This window comes from Berghia stephanieae, chromosome 3 (assembly GCF_034508935.2).
Source record: "Berghia stephanieae isolate SIO BIC M18660-M18661 chromosome 3, UCSD_Bste_1.3, whole genome shotgun sequence".
In the NCBI taxonomy this organism is placed as follows: Eukaryota; Metazoa; Mollusca; class Gastropoda; order Nudibranchia; family Aeolidiidae; genus Berghia; species Berghia stephanieae.
Window position 1 is genome coordinate 6036010 of NC_088362.1, and position 18234 is coordinate 6054243.

An 18234-nucleotide genomic window follows, 5' to 3' on the forward strand; every position below is an offset into this window, starting at 1 on the left:
AACAAAGGGTATTTTTAATGTCCCCTGCCAAAGCGATGTATCTTACAAAATCTCTGATTTCAGGGATTTGTTTTAGGTGCACAATATATTCGGTACCACCGACCCAAAATCATCATTTGTGACCCTTCGCGTCAAAACGGTATTAAGTCGGGATGGTTAAGGTGTTGAAAATTGAATTTATAGCCAAATATATCAGTCTTGTGTTGAGTTTGTAGGTTTTATTGAGGAGAATGGATACCATTTTAGGGTGCTAATGCCAACAATTTATATTTTTGACCAGTTTAACATTAAATTGACTTTTAAGCATCTGGTTCGTTCCGACATAATACCGTTTTGAGACGGTGGGTCACATTAAGGAGATGTCAAATGCGCAGTTTCATCTATGCCTTTTGTTTAGAACTTTTGATTGTACCTACCCAGGTTGTTGGTAGGATCAAGGTCACGGACAAGTTTCGTTTCATAGACGTTATTTTTTGTGTTAGTTGGGTGCGAAGTTTTGGGGAAAATCCTGAAAATGGCTGGTAAGGAGAGAGTTCAAGGGATGAGAGAAAAGACTCGATAAAAGGACCTTCAAGCCCGAAAGCGAGAGTCATACCACAAGACCACAAAATCAGCGACGTAGATACATACGTCAATTATGATTTCCCTCCATGACGGCTGGATTAGTCATAGAGAATACAGGCCTAGTAGTCTGTGGTATTAGTCCTCCACATCAAGGCATGCAAACCGATGGCGATGGCCACCATCAACACGACACGATTGTACGACCCGGGAAAAAAGGTTTTCTGCCACACTCTGTAAGTAAAAGCTCATATTTTTTAAATTTGGCCAGAAAACTCGTCCTTCAAATTAAATATCGGTCGAATTAAATTACCCTCATCTTGGAAAAATAAAAACTCTCAAACCTGGGACTTCTCGAAGTACCGAGTTTGAGAGGTTCTGTTTTTTTATTTTTCTTTGCCAAGATGAGGGTCATTTAATTCAATCGATATAATTTGAAGGATGAGTTTTCTGGCCAAATTTTTAAAATATGGGTTTTTCCGGAGTACGGCGGTATTGCCTTTCCCTACTTACCACCTTTCAGATCAAATACAACACAAACCAAGAGGTTAAACAAAACATCCACAAAACATCCACAAAACATCCACAAAACATCCACAAAACATCCACAAAACATCCACAAAACATCCACAGTAACAAAACCGTCACCAGGCGAAACACATCTAAGGACCTGCTTAGTACCGTCCAGGCATCCCTTTGAAGTGATATCGGATGTCCGGTAGCTTTACACTTGCTATAACTCTGCCAACCGGTCAATAACTCTTGACTCATTCTTTGCAGGACACACGCCATTCTAAGGAAAATATATGACCCATCGTCTCAAAACGGTATTAAGTCGGGATGATTAAGATGCTGAAAATGGAATTTGTAGCCATAAATATCATGCTTAAGTTGGGTTTATATGCTTTATAGAGGAGGAGGAATATTATATTTTACTGTGCTAAATACCAACGTTTCATATTTTGACTGGTTTAACTATAATTTGACTTTTTGGCATCTGGTCCATCCCGACATAATACCGTTTTGAGACGAGGGGTCACATATTAATATGTGAACTATCGCCACGAGAAGAGTGTTATGTCCGGATACACAATACACAGAAAATGGAATTTAGAATAACCAAGGTGCGGCTATGTGGTCTAGTGGTATGACACTCGCTTTCGTATCGGAAGGTCCTGGGTTCGAGCCTCGCTCTCTGCGCATAGTTGAGTCCTTGGAAAAGGCTCTCTTTACTCACATTTTGCGGGAAGCAGCCTTCATAAACCATAAAAGATTTTTGTCTAACATTTTGACAATAAAATATAAGTGTAATATAAATCAATTTTCTTTCAAACACGAGATTTTTTTTTTTTAAGTCTTATATTTTAGACTTTTTACACTTACTTGATCAATAACTGAGATGATAAATTTCTGGATTTCTCATTTTAATCCTCTCCTTACCAACTACAGGAAAATTGTCACATTCGTTACGATACAACCAACATTTTTATTATTCAATTTTCTCTTGTACATCATAAAATTTAAAGAAAATGAACAGTGTGTTGTAGAGCATGTTTTGCTAGCTAAAGGAACTACGTATGTATCGCAAGAACCTTACTGCTATTGTGTTTGAGTGATAAAAAATATATTTTTTTGTTTGTTGGGTGTGAAGTTTTGGGGAAAATCCTGAAAATGGATGGTAAGGAGAGGGTTAAATTGAATTCTTATTGGACTGAACTTCCCAAACAGCCCTATGGAACTCCTCTCTGGTTCTCAACAGTGTCATAATGTGTCCTTTCTCTCTGGGTTTGTTATTTCTTCTCCCCATCGAGTCTGTTATGTCTTGATACCAACTTCTTTTGTCTTCCATCTGCTGAAATAAATGTAACCTACCCAAGAAGCTTCTTGAACCTTCCTCAGAGATGTCAACTAATACGAAAAATTCGTATATTTACGAAATGTTGGCTCCGGGTTCAGAACTTCAACTGAGGTGATAAATTTCTGGATTTCTCCTTTAAGGTGAATTCTGGTTGGACTGAACTTTCCAAACAGCCCTACAAATTCCTCTCTGGTTCTCAGCAGTGTCATATTGTGTCGTTTCTCTCTGGGTTTTTTTCTTCTCCCCGTCGAGTCTGTTATGTCTTGATACCAACTTTCTTTTTACCCTCCATCTGCTTCGCTTGCATAGGACTAGCTGAAATAAATGTAACCTACCTCAGAGATGTCAACAAATACGAAAAAATTCGTATAATTACGAAATGTTAGCTCATGGTTCAGAATTTCATTAAAAGCCATTAAAATTTATTGAAAATGAAAGTTGATGCCAGACTATGATATATGATCTAAATGTTTTTGAAGTGACATTTTATCTTTGGGAGGCTCACTTGTTGATTTTAATGTTAACCCAAGCGATTACAATTGTTATCTCCTAAAAATTAGGAATATTTAGATTTTCAAGTAGACGGTCTGCTTACCTTCTCAAAAGCCTATTATGTCGGAATGAATTAAATAGTGGAAATTGGTGTTATTATTAATAATATGAAATTTGGAAATTGTTTGTTTCTCAAAGTGAAGGTAAAAAAAGCCCCGTCCAAATTCAGGCAATTTTAATTTGCACATCACTTTCTGATATGTGGTTCAACCTGACATAAAACCGTTTAGAGGCGATAGGCCACAAATTAATGTATTTTGTTCTTATATCTTAGCATAGTATTTACCCGCCCACTGGTGGTGGTGGTGGAGGACGAAATCTGTTTTGAGAGATGATGGTGACGATGACAACGTCGACGAAGAAGAAGAAGACGGTGTTGACACGAGAAGATCATAAGGGTGTAGATAATATGTGACCCTCCGTCTCAAAACGGTATTATGTCGGGATGATTCAGACCCCAAAAAGTGAATTTAGAGATTAAATGATGAGAAATTGGAGTTTAGAAGTTTTTGCAATGCAAGAAATAGTCTTTATACTCTACCATAACGTACAGAAATTAAACCCAAGTTGGATTTTTGTGGCTATGAATTCAATTTCCCTTACCGAGTGGATCTCGACATAATACCGCTTTGATACGGTGGGTCACATATGTACATTCAGGTTAAAAATATAATGATAATAGTGTGTATGCATTTAGAAAATAGAGGATAGAATTGCAAACCCTGGTCGTGTGTATGTATACACACACCACACCAACTTTATCTACGGGGTAAAATATATGCCGTTAAATTAACCAGTTTACAGTAATACTTTAAAAAAATACCTACTTCAAAATTTGGTTTTAAAAAACTGGTCCTTCAAATTATTAATATCGATCGATTTAAATGACCCTCAACTTAGCCAAAATTCTCAAACCTGGGACTTCACGCGAGTTTCTGCAAAGACGAGGGCCGTTTAAATTTGATCGATGTTAATTTGAAGGACGCGTTTTCTGGCCAAATTTTCAAATAATATTATGGGTTTTTCCAGAGTACAGCGGTACGGTAGTTAACTGGTTAATATGAATTTTAGGTTTTATGTCAACTCATCGCATTTTTTTCAAATAAACTCGAGATTTTAGTTTTTATTCCAATGCGATTTGTTATAACGAATGATTCTACAGTTGAGAAAACAGAAAGCTTTTAGAACGGAGATGGTTTCATGTCGTGAATTTTGTATTTACTTTGCCATTACCCGATTAATTTAAAATAATAAGAATTGTCATTTAAATGGCGCAACTTGGTTCACATTTTTTAAAAGTTGATGAAAGCTTAAATTACTCTTAATATGTCATATTCAAATTGATGCAAGATTATTTGTCCTCAATTTTTTTTTTAATTGAGCTTTTATATAGCGCAATATCTACTAAATGTGCTCAAAGCGCTTTACAAGGGGTCCCTGGTCAACAGCAACATTTAACGTAGGACGGGACATGACGCCTGTTAGGCGACATTACATGTTTTCGGACGGAGACAACGCTGTTAACGGCCAGGTACTCGTTTTACACCCGAGTGCGGTGAGAGAATGTGAGTAAATAGCCTTTTCCAAGAACTCAACTATGCGCCGAGCGAGGCTCGAACCCAGGACCTTCCGATCCGAAAGCGAGTGTCATACCACTAGACCACAGAGCCGCACCTAGGAAGATATTGTTTAAGTTTTGAATATTATTGAATATAACAGGTTCAAAAAATAACAAAATAATTAAATACGTAACATTTCGGGCTTAGAACCCTTTCTCAGCCAACAATAAAAACTGCTGAGGAAAGAATTTTGAGCCATGAACATTCCATGTTAAGTATTTGATTTTTGTTCAACTCTGTTATATTGATTAATTGTTCAATACAGATTTACACTCCACAGCTTCTTACAGCGATTCGTATAGAAAGAACGAAGATGACGTCACTCATGTCTTTGTTATTGTCTTTTGCCATCCGCGTTTATGAGTAATTCGCACTAAACTGTATTAACCAGACTACAAAAGTTCATGGTTACACATAGTTTTGCGTGTTGGTTCGTTATACTTCCGGATGGCAATGTTGTGAGCTTCTTAGCCAAGCGCATACTATCTATACTTTAATGTCTTCACCCTCGTACTTTCGTGTTCAATGTTTGTTATTGGATGTCAGGAGTGAGACAAGAAGGATGAATGATAAATAGAGTTGCGTCGTTCCTATAATTTGTGTTATATATAGTATGCAGATGACGTCACTCAGACCTTTGTTATTGTTTTTGCCATCCGCGTTTGTGAGTTGTTCTCACTAAACTGTATAACCAGACTATAAACGTTCATGGTTACACATGGTTTGTGTGTTGGTCCGTTATACTTCCGGATGGCAATGTTGTGAACTCCTTGGCCAAGCGAATTCTATCTATACATAAAATTTAGTTTCTGTAATAAATGTATTGTCGTGTTTGTAAATCTTGATTTCCTTCATTTTATTGTGCGGCTATGTGGTCTAGTGGTATGACACTCCCTTTCGGATCGGAAGGTCCTGGGTTCGAGCCTCGCGCTCGGCGCATAGTTGAGTCCTTGGAAAAGGCTCTTTACTCACATTCTCTCACCGTACTCATGTGTAAAAAAATGAATACCTGGCCGTTAAAAGCGTTGTCTTTGTCCAAAAAATTGTAATATCGCCTAACAGGCGTTATGTCCCGTCCTACAGGTTAAATGTTTCTGTTGACCAGGGACCCCTTGTAAAGCGCTTTGAGTACATTTAGTGTATATTGCGCTATATAAAAGCTCTTTATATTGTTACCATTGTCTGACCGTGAAATGCGGTCTTTCTCCTTCCTCCTCTTCCCTCTGATCAGGCCAGGCCCAGTGCAGTGGCCTATTCTTTCCTCTGATCAGGCCAGGCCCAGTGCAGTGGCCTATTCTTTCCTCTGATCAGGCCAGGCCCAGTGCAGTGGCCTATTCTTTCCTCTGATCAGGCCAGGCCCAGTGCAGTGGCCTATTCTTTCCTCTGATCAGGCTAGGCCCCGTGCAGTGGCCTATTCTTTCCTCTGATCAGGCTAGGCCAGTGCAGTAGCCTATTCTTTCCTCTGATCAGGCTAGGCCAGTGCAGTGGCCTATTCTTTCCTCTGATCAGGCTAGGCCAGTGCAGTGGCCTATTCTTTCCTCTCCGAGAGAACTTATCAACGAGTTCCCTTTAAAAAAATATTTTTAAAATGAGCTTTTATATAGCGCAATATCCACTAAACGTGCTCAAAGCGCTTTACAAGGGGTCCCTGTCCAACAGCAACATTTAACATTTAGGACAAGACATGACGCATGTAAGGCGATATTATTATAATTTTTTCGGACCAAGACAACGCTGTTCGCGGCCAGGTGCTCATTTTACACCGGTGAGAGAATGTGAGTAAAGAGCCTTTTCCAAGGACTCAACTATGCGCCGAGCGCGAGGCTCGAACCCTGGACCTTCCGATCCGAAAGCGAGTGTCATACCACTAGATCACATAGCCTCCTAGTCTTTTCTTTATTTGTCTTGACGTTTCGGGTTATCTGGCTCTACCGACCCTCCGGGAGCGACCCGAATCGCGCCACAATAGAGAGAAAGAGAGAGAGAGAGAGAGAGAGAGAGAGAGAGAGAGAGAGAGAGAGAGGGAGAGAAAGAAAGAAAGAAAAAAGAGAGAGAGAGACACAGAAAGAGAGAGGGAGATACATAGATAGAGAGAGAGAGATAGAAAGATAGATAGATAGATAGATAGATAGATAGATAGATAGATAGATAGATAGAGAGAGAGAGAGCGAGAGAGAGATAGAAAGATAGATAGATAGATAGATAGATAGATAGATAGATAGAAAGAGAGAGAGAGAAAGAGAGAAAGAGAGAGAGAGAGAGAGAGAGAGAGAGAGAGAGAGAGAGAGAGAGAGAGAGAGAGAGAGAGAGAGAGGGAGGACAAGTCGCCCAACTGGTGATCTCAAAACAATAACAAAAAGCTAAATGACGTCATCTCCATTCATTCATTCTAATTTGTTGTTTTTTTTAAACCATTTCCTTTTTAGCCTTACTGTAATATATAATATTATTGAGTGAAGATTCTTGGGGACCAAATAATAAGAAGAACAAAAAAAAAAAAAAGAGCCACTACAAGGTGACAAGCTGTCAGATGTTTGAAATACTTTAAAGCCCAGTGGGGATTAGCATGCAATTCAACGATTTTCTGGATGTGTGCTGAGAGAATGTTATGTTTGCTAATAGCTCAAACGTCTGCGCTTTGAAATTCGAATCATCTGCTCATTTAATTCAACACTTGTTTAATAGAACAACAGGATAGAGCGTTGTAATGGATGAAAGTGAGATTAATTATTGGAAAATCTGACGTGCTTTTCAAACAAATTGGAGTAATGAAGAAACAGTGATATTGAAATCGTGATGTAATTAATTCTTTTCAAGAGAAATATCATTAGCCACAATAGATAGTTCGAAGATGACGTCACTGAGGCCTTTGTTATTGTTTTTGCCATCCGCGTTTGTGAGTTGTTCTCACTAAACTGTATTAACCAGACTATAAAAGTTCATGGTTACACAGAGTTTGTGTGTTGGTCCGTTATACTTCCGGATGGCAATGTTGTGAACTCCTTGGCCAAGCGCATTCTATCTATAGCCTTCAACAGTCATGACGTCACTTCCCTCGTAATGACGCATGGTGACTTAGTAACTGGCTCTAAACTATCGGAACAATGGCGGACGCCCTAATGAAATATTTCTCCGACGAGCATAAAAGCGTATCCAGAGGAGAAAAACATTATTAAATATTATGATCTTGTTTTGACTTTTATAATAAATTCTGATCACATGACATATGAAAAGTTCTAGCCAGCATGAAGAATAAAAAGTACTGATTATCTTTGTTCAGAACCAAGATGGCCGCCGTTGCTGGGCGACGTGACATCAGACTATTGAATCCAATTTGTCTGTTGTAAGTAATAGAACCGTGGAATTGGTCCCAAATGGTAAACTATGATCTCACTTGTACCCCTTGCCAGCGGGAACGAACAACACCCTGCCTGCGTGCACGAATAATTTTGGCAACACGTATAAAGTCTCTTAAACTTGTTCGGCTATGTGGTCTAGTGGTATGACACTCGCTTTCGGATCGGAAGGTCCTGGGTTCGAGCCTCGCGCTCGGCGCATAGTTGAGACCTTGGAAAAGGCTCTTTACTCACATTCTCTCACCGTACTCAGGTGTAAAATGAGTACCTGGCCTTCTTTGTTCGAAAAATTGTAATATCGCCTAACAGGCGTCATGTCCCGTCCTACATGTTAAATGTTGCTGTTGACCAGGGACCCCTTGTAAAGCGCTTTGAGCATATTTAGTGGATATTGCGCTATAATATCAATTTTTAAACTTGAGCACTTATATATTGTAATATCCACTAAACGTGCTCAAAGCGCTGCACAAGGAGCCCCTAGCCAAAAGCAACAATTAACACGTAGGACGAAACATGACGTCTGTTAGGCAACAATATTACAATTTTTACGGACAGAGACAACGCTGTTATCGTCCAGGTACTCATTTTACACCTGGGTACGGTGAGAGAATTTGAGTACTTTTCCAAGGTCTTAACCATGCGCCGCTGCTCAGAGCGGGACTTGATCCCTGGGTCCTCCGATCCAAAGAACGTGTCATACCACTAGACCACTTAGCCGCACAATTTATGTTGACAGAACTTGCGTGATGGGTCTCACATATAATTCATATATAATCCTTAACTAATTCATATACAGCCCATATATAACTTATATATTACTATTTTTGTGACAGGAATGGGGGCGAGGGGGGGGGGGGTGGAGGGGGTCCTAATAGCTCAGTTGGTATAGCACTCGCCTTACGCACAAAGGAACCAATTACGGTCTCGGGTGAAGCCAAGATTTTTTCTGACCCCCCTGTCCACCAAGCAGTTATTGGGTAGCTGGGTTTGTTAGATCTGGCGAAACGTACTTTCCGATAAACGAGTGTCCTATCCAAAGGGTAGTAAAAATCGCTATTGTTTGTTTGTTTTGCAAAGATCAAATAGACCGAGATAAACTACGGATCTATGTGCCTAATGAGTCTGAAGGACTAACTACTATAGCTGAAGGTTGACAATATAAAATCCACATACAACCAATATGTGCGGCTTTGTGGTCTTGCGGTATGACACTCCTTCCGGATCGGAAGGTCATGGGTTCGAGACTCGCTCGGCGCATAGTTGAGTCCTTAGAAAAGGCTCTTTACTCAAAATCTTTCAACGTACTCAGGTGTAAAATGAGTACCTGGCCGTTAACAGCGTTGTCTCTGTCAGAAAATTTTTAATATCGCCTAACTGGCGTCATGTCTCGTTCTACATGTTACGTATTGCTGTTGGTTAGGGACCCCGTGTACAGCGTTTTGAGCACGTTTAGTGGATATTGCGCTATATAAAAATAGCTCAAAATGAAAATACAACTTATATTTGACCTATATATGTGACCCTTCGCCTCAAAACGGTATTAAGTCGGGTTGGTTCAGATGTTGGAAATTGAAATTATAGCCAGGAATATCAGACTTGTGTTGAGTTTAAACGATTTATTGAGGAGAATAGATGCCATATTTTAGGGTACTAATACGAACAATTTACTTTTTGTGGACCTGTTTAAAATTAAATTCGGCTTTTAAGCATCTGATTCGTTCCGACATAATACCGTTTTGAGACGATGGGTCACATATTATTATCATTATCCATATTTGGACCGCCCTCCCCCGCATGACCCCCATAGCATTCCAATGTCACCAAACGTGGCTGTGCTGTCACCGATCTCGAGGTGTCGATCAGGAATTATCACAGATGGATTTATGATGCTGAGGTGGAATAGGGAATGAGATTAGCGGAAGACTAGCGTCCCTTGATTGGACGTCACCCATAGTCTGTGACGTCACCGGCGGAAAAGTTATTAGAGAGAGAGAACGTCATGTTGGTCGTGCGCAGGCGTGTCTCGTCCTCGCTTCCAGGTGAAAGCGGCTTGAGACACTTCAAAACCAAATTGACGTTCTCTCTGTAAGGTGACGTCCAATCAAGGGACGCTACTCTTCCGCTAATCTCATTCCCTATACATGATTCATATGTGACAGCAATGACAGAAATTATGAAGGACAACAACAGACAAAGCCGAAAGGAATTAAAGAAGCTGATATACAGAGAAGTGGTAAGACATGGAACGAGATAAAAAAAAGTTAGCTCAGGATAGAGAAGGATGGAAACTGTTTGTCTGTGGCCTATACCCTGACCCAGGGTGAAAAAGGCAATGATGATGATGATGATGATGATGATGATGATGATGATGATGATGATGATGATGATGATGTGAATTTTGATAGTAGTTAGGTTCGATTACTCTAGTCGAGTCTCATATTCCTTTTGACCCCTAGTGCCTTTTATGGGAGTGAGATATATATATATATATATATATATATATATATATATATATATATATATATATATATATATATATATATATATATATATATAAGAAAAGAGAGAGAGAGAGAGAGAGGAGGAGAGAGAGAGAGAGAGAGAGAGAGAGAGAGAGAGAGAGAGAGAGAGAGAGAATCAAGAATGGCGGACTGTGACGACAAACTTAGGTCTGAGAAGACACCGTTGTATTTTGTTTTCAAGAATAAAGTGTCTGATTTTCATTTGGAGTTAGATTTCAATTTCTTAACAGTGACCATTGTCTCAAAACGGTATTATTATAATATAGTCGTGGGAAAAGGACACCGACTGAATGTATTATAGACACTCGCCTTTGGATCGGAATATTCTGGGTTTTTCGCTCCACTCTGGGTGAAGTATAGATAGTATGCGCTTGGCTAAGAAGCTCATAACAATGCCATCCGGAAATATAACGGACCAACACACACAACTGTATGTATCCATGAACGTTTATAGTCAGGTTAATACAGTTCAGTGAGCATTACTCATAAACGCGGATGGCAAAAAAAAAACAATAACAAAGACCTGAGTGACGTCATCTTCGAACTATCTATAATTGAGTCATTGGAAAAAGGCTCTTTACTCACATATGCTCATCGTACTCTGGTATAAAGTGATTACATGGCTGTAAACATCATTGTCTTTGTCGAAAAAAATTATTGTTGTTTCCCCTAACATGCACCATGTCTCGTCTTTCATGTTAAGTGTTGCTGTTGGCAACAGCTTCTAATGGTGCTCACACTAGCATGTTATGACGATCGACCAAATCTGCAAATTCCGTGCCGCACTCGTGCACCGTCGCAAATCCGCCCGGAAGCTTCGTCACAACACACTGATGCTCTGCGGTTTCGGGCTCCTTACCACAACGGGTACATGTTGAACAGGTGGCAAGTCCCCAATGATGTAGTGAACGTGCTGATAAGCAGGATCTCATTGAGTTGGAGGTGTGGGACTAGGAGAAGGAAGAATCTTGTCTGGACGACGGTTTGAATCATTCTTGGTCTGGCTACTCATCTCCAGCTGTTCCATCAGGATTGGATCCAGGCTCGTATCAACTTCAGGGTCATGGCAGCGCACAAGCTCCTGTACGACGGTCACGTGATGATCCTTCTCAGGAGATGCTGGTTGACGAAATGAATTTGGAGGTGTAGCCATACACTACTACAACTACTACTAGCAGGTTCTCGACCGAAACCAATTGGCTGCCACCAGTGACATCTATAGAATATAATAGTATATTAAGTCCTAGGCTGCCACCCAATGTCTCCTCATGCTGGTGGAAAAACATGGCAACTTCTGCCCCAGTTATTGCCCCCCCCCCCCCCCCCCCCCCCCCCCCCCCCCACGATTGAATTCGTCCAAACCGTCGTCCATCTCGTACGATTATATGCAGCTCCTTCCGAAGTCAGGGATCTACGTGCAAGGGTTACTGGGACTTATTTCGGCTCGAAACGAGGGCACGGTCCATTATGCGCTGTTGCCTAAGCAACCTTAGTAAAGTGATTTTCGCACGTTTAGTGGATATTGCTCTATATTATAAAAGTGCACTTTTAAATGACTTTTCTGTATAATGGGCACGAAAGGAGATAATTAAACGGTAGTAATCATTGCTTGCTATCCTTGAAATAGGACGCTAACATAATATTATATCAAACTTGCTTTCAAACTTGGGTCAAGTTTTAAAAGTCTATAATTTCTCCATTTTACAACCTACCTTTTCTCTAAGTACTCAAGGACGATACTGCGCAGGAATATAATCGAATCTAACAATTTGGGACTTAAACTGCTTTGGAATGCTGGGAAATGCAAGACAAATCATTAAAATTGTTTAATGACGTTTTCAATGTAATACTGTTAATATATTCAAAACATAAAAATGAAATGAAACAACATGAGACATCATTATAATATGATCATGTTTTATTTGCTGAGAATGAAGAATATATATCTGACCCACCTCCTCAAAACGGTATTAAATTGGGATTAGTTATATGTTAAAAACTGAAGTCATAGCCAAAAATAATGAGACTTGGGTCTAGTTTTTTTTCTTCTCCTTTTTCCAGGAAATGAGTATCATTTATTTTTTCTTTTACAATGCGAAAAAACTAAAATATCATAAAATACATTTAACAATAAATTCACTTTTTCGCCATCAGATTCAACCCGACATAGTATGCCGTCTTTAGACGATTGGGCACATTATAATGTGTTATAAAGAGTTTGTGACTATTTCTACAGCCTGGCCTGGTATGGCTGTTTCCTGCCTGCATCAATTATAGATTTATGGTAAATTTGTCATGCCTTTACCAGGTAAGACTGCGTCAATAGAGCCGCAGGTTGGAATGTGACAAACAGTTGTCAATTCAAAACGTTTAGCACCCTATTCTTTTATTTTTTTCTTCATCCCGTTACAATTATTCAGTGCGGCTATGATGTGGTCTAGTGGTATGTCACTCGCCTTCGAATCAGAAGGTCCAGAGTTCGAATCCCGCACTGAGCGGCGCATAGTTGAGTCCTTGGAGTCAAGTCAAAACGTTTGGCACCCTTTTTTTTTTCTTCATCCCGTTACTATTTTTCAGTGCCGCTATGATGTGGTCTCGTGGAATGACACTCGCCTTCGGATAAGAAGGTCCATAGTTCGAGGAGTTCCGCACTGAGCGGCGCATAGTTGAGTCCGTCCTTAGAGTAGGCTCTTTACTCACATTCTCTCACCGTGCTCAGGTTAGGTAAAAAATGAGTGCATAGACGTCAACAACGTTGTCTCTTTGGAGTAAAAAAAAAAAATTCATATCGCCTAACAGACGTCATGTTTCGTCCTACATGTTAATTGTTGCTGTTGGCTAGAGAACTCTAGAAAAGCGATTTTTGCACGTTCAGTGGATATGACACTATTATAAAATCAGAACTTTATAATAAATTTGAGCTTTACATATGCTTATATGATCCACAAAATTTGCTCAAAGCGCTTTACTAAGGGGTCCCGGTCAACACAACAGTCAACATTTAGGACGGGACATGACGCCTGTTAGCGATGTTACAATTTTTCGACAGAGACAACGCTGTTGTAACGGCAGGTACTCATTTTACACCTGAGTACGGTGAGAGAATGTGAGTAAAGAGCCTTTTCCAAAGACTCAACTATGCGCCGAGCGCTAGGCTCGAACCCAGGACCTTCCGATCCGAAAGCGAGTGTCATACAACTAGACCACATAGTAGCCGCAAGTCATACCGTATAATTTTGGACTCGCTACCTGAAGAGTTGGACTGGACGTCCCCGTTCAGTCCCCGAGAAGTCGGTGCAGTCATTAGCAATGTTAAGAATGAAAAAGCAGCAGGGATAGATGGCATATATCCCGATATGGTGCCGCATCTGGGCCACATGGCACGGGCCTGGCTGGCAGAGGCAATGACCGATGTCCTTGCAAAGCGGCGAAAGAGGCTGACAGTTACAGACCCATAATATAACTTCTGAGCTGCCTGTACAATCTTCTGGAGCGCGTGTTACTAAACCGATGGGGGCCTAGGCGCAGGCCTGCTACCTGAGCAGGCGGGCTTCAGGAAAGGGAGTCTAAGAGAAAATCGTTATCTCTATACTTACTTAATCCTCTTCGGGCCTTGAGGCATATAGGGCATCCACCAGACAGACGGCTGCTTTTGCGGTGGCTGTATTCCAGGACAGGCCTGTTTCCTTTAATTCTTTCTCCATGGTCCTTCGCCAGGTTTCTTTGGGTCTTCTCCGCTTTCTCTTCCCATCTGCTGTCCAGTACTAGGCTGTCTTGGGAAGTGACCCCTTTTTCCATTCTGGCCACATGACCCAGCCAACCCCAATTTCTTCGTTTTATTTGGCTTTCAATGCTAGTGCAATCAGCTTTCTTAAATAGGTCCACTGTTTTTATTTTCATAGGCCAAAAGTCATTAACAAACAAATTAAATAATGGGAGAATAATAATATAATTTAAGTCGATTCAGTCTCACTGTTAACAAGTAACATCCTTACTAATAATGATTTGAATGTCTGTAACCTTTATCACATCCTCTAAGTCTATGCTTATACTTCAGAAATCCGCTGTTTCTTTTTTTAAATTTCACAAGAAATAAAAATACGAAATTAAAAAACAAAACAAACTAAAAAAAACAACAACAACAAACGAAACAACCACCTTTAAATGGTATTAGTCTATGTCAAGATGAAGCATTTACTAAGAAGTTAATTCAAATCTGAAAAGATCAAAATATTTTAAAATGAAGTTTTTACACCTTATAAAGCTCACGTCATCCTTGGCAATAAATCAAAAATACCCCAATTTATATTATCTTTTTACTATAAATGCGCCTTTTTGCATAATAAAATATAATCTATCAACCCGGCATAACACCGTTTTGATTCTGTGGATCACATCTTATTCATTTTAAAAAGACCGTTCAGAATAACGTGGATGAAATCTCTGTCGACCCCCGAGTACCTGAGATCAAAACATTTTGTTTAAACATACAGTTGGAACCTACAATAGAAAATCAATTCAGCCCCTTTTCAAAACTGCCTTATTTGGCAGTTCTGGTATGCGAAGATGAATGAGTTCTGTAAACCCAAGGCTGTTGTGATGACGATAATGATAATAGCGAGATAACGAATACGTACACCGAACATAAACGATCGACCAACGACCAGGAAGAAAGCCAGGATCTGTACACAAAGTCGCCATAGATAGATCGAAAATGACGTCACTCAAGCCTTTGTTAATGTATTTTGCCATTCTCACCAAACTGTATTAACCCGATTATAAACGTTAATGGATACACACAGTTTTGTGTGTTGGTCCGTTATACTTCCGGATGGCAATGTTGTGAGCTTCTTAGCCAAGCGCATACTATCTATACGGCGCCCGGCGCGCGAGTTGATAATTACCAGACTAGAGTTTTTTTTTGTTTTTTTTTTTTGATATAGCGCAATATCCACTAAATGTGCTCAAAGCGCTTTACAACGGGTCCCTGACCAACAGCAACACGTAACATTTAGTACGAGACACGACGCCTGATAGGCGATATTACAATTTTTCCGACAGCGACAACGCTGTTAACGGTCAGGTACTCATTTTACACATGAGTACGGTGAGATAACGTGAATAAAGAGTCTATTCCAAAGACTCAACTATGCGCCGAGTGAGGGTTTAACCCAGGACCTTCCGATCCGAAAGTGAGTGTCATACAACTAGACCGCATAACCGCAATAATTATTAAACTCGCGCATCGACAGGGCGTGGTGTTTGGACGCCTGTGGACAGATTATCCTGGTTTTCTTCCTCGTCAATCGTCGATCGTCGATCGTTTAGGTTCGGGAAAAGTAATCGTTAACTTGCTAATAACAATAATAACAATAATAATATCATACCCGTTTATGAATGTGTTGGATGGGAGACGACGGGACAATCATTGAATGAATGGAACTTATTATGTCAACACTGATGGGCGACTCGATGGACTGTGGGAGTGACAGACCTCCCAACCAGGACGAATACTTCGTGGAATTACGACATTTTGTTGCCTCCAATTTCAGGAACTTCATCAGCATCACTAAGTCACTAAAACTTATCAAAAAATAAACGTTGATACTAGATAGACTACAAAATTTAAAGGATTTTGAAGTGCTTTATTATTATTTTTTTTTTATTATATTATTATTATTTATTATTATTATTATTATTATTATTATTATTTATTATTATTATTATATTATTATTATTATTTTAATTATTATATTATTATTATTATTATTTATTATTATTATTATTTATTATTATTATTATTATTATTATTATTATTATTATTATTATTATTATTATTATATTATTATTATTATTATTATTATTATTATATTATTATTATTATTTTATTATTATTATTATTATTATTATTATTATTATTATTATTATATATTATTATTATTATTATTATTATTATTATTATTATTATTATTATTATTATTATTTTTTTTTATATTATTATTATATTATTATTATATAGTTATTTATTATTATTATTATTATTATTATTATTATTATTATTATTATTTTATATATATATTATTTTTATTAATTATTATTATTATCATTATTATCATTATTATATATTTATTATATTATTAATTATGAGGGTAAATTGTTAATAATTTTAAAGTCAACAATTATAGCGACTACAATTCTTATCTCCCAAAATTTACTATCACGATTTTTATTATTTTTCCAAGTTGGCAGGTCTGTAGTTTGTGGGAAGGAATTTTTTGCCGCCATGAATGGACTCAGTGGACCCACAGGCAACAAGCGACCGCCATGAGATGATGCTTCAGCGGGCCCTTTGATGTCACGGACAGGACAAGCGGGTGAAAAGAATAATCAGATAGATAGATAGCTTGCTCTTGGTAAATATTTTATTATAATGTATTATTTATTTTGATTTAATTTACCTTGCTTAAAACTATTTGGGAACCATCTCTTCAAAACGGTGTTGTGTCCGGGTGGTCTAGATGTTTTAATAAAATTGGATTTATGGTTAAAGTGTGGCTATGTGGAATGTGGTATGACACTTGCTTTCGGATCGGAAGGTCCTGGGTTCGAGCCTCGCTCGACGCATAGTTGAGTCCTTGGAAAAGGCTCTTTACTCACATTCTCTCACCGTACTCAGATGTAACATGAGTACCTGGCCGTTAACAGCGTTGTCTTTGTCCGAAAAAGTGTAATATCGCCTAACAGGCGGCATGTCCCGTCCTAAATGTTAATTGTTGCTGTTGGCCAGGGACTTCTTGTAAAGCGCTTTGAGCACGCTAAGTGGATATTGCGCTATATAAAAGCTCATTTATTATAAAGTATATTATGAGATTAGGATTATAATTTAGTTGTTTTTTTTAAATATATGATTAGATTGGATAAAATGTATAAAACTTACAAAATCTAAAACCTTATTATAGTTTAAGTCATTGTTACTGTAAAATTCATTTTTAGCACCTGGTTCACCGTGACCTGACACCGTTTTGAGGCGATGGGACACTCTTTCCAGTTTGGGTCAGAAGCTCAGGTTATTGACACCCATTTTAAAATTCTGATATCTCAGACCGTTAGGATTTTGTGTCATCCTGTGTGCTCTACCGAGTAGATCAAATCTTGCAATTCATCATTTCTTTTTTATTTCAGTTGAAAAGGAAGAATTTCTTCTTCTTTTATTTTTTAATGGGAAGTGTGGGAACTTTCAGTTGGACAAGGACATTCAGAGTTCCCTTCGTTCATCAGAGAAAGAGCAAAACCCCCTCGGTCAGGACATTCTGTCGGGTACGAACTTTGACCAAACTTTTTCGACGCTTTGAATAGCACTTTTCCGCTTTTCTTTATGTGCTAAAGTGTTGTCAGCTTTTAAACTATTTTCTAATATTTTACATAATAATTAACAATGTAAAATTGAATGTAAGCATCAATTTAATTACAAAAACAGATGGAATGGACGTTTCGGGTTTCTCCTTTATCAACAAACAGGATGAATGAAACACTACAGATGAATGAGATGCAGCAACATTTACAATATTTCACCTAGAAAATCAGATTAAAAAAAATATATTCATAAAATTTTAATAATCATTTAATTTTGATGTCTTTTTGAGTCGAATATTTCGAAAATGGCATTTTTGACACAGCATCATGTGCATCCGGAGAATGCTCGAAACTGCATAACTGTTGCGAAAATAACATGAGCAAGTTTTTACATATGTCTGGCCTGGAGCAGC

The 18234-nt window shown here is 38.6% G+C and overlaps 1 protein-coding gene across 1 annotated transcript in view; it reads left to right on the forward strand.

The window, feature by feature from the left end:
- LOC144966957 (uncharacterized) overlaps positions 1-9849 on the forward strand; it is a 61984-nt gene extending 52135 nt beyond the window's left edge. Inside the window, exon 6 of the mRNA XM_078903651.1 lies at positions 9754-9849. Within this exon, the coding sequence (XP_078759777.1) occupies positions 9754-9849 (96 nt within the window). The remainder of the gene's footprint in view (positions 1-9753) is intronic.
- The last annotated feature ends 8385 nt before the right edge of the window (positions 9850-18234 follow it).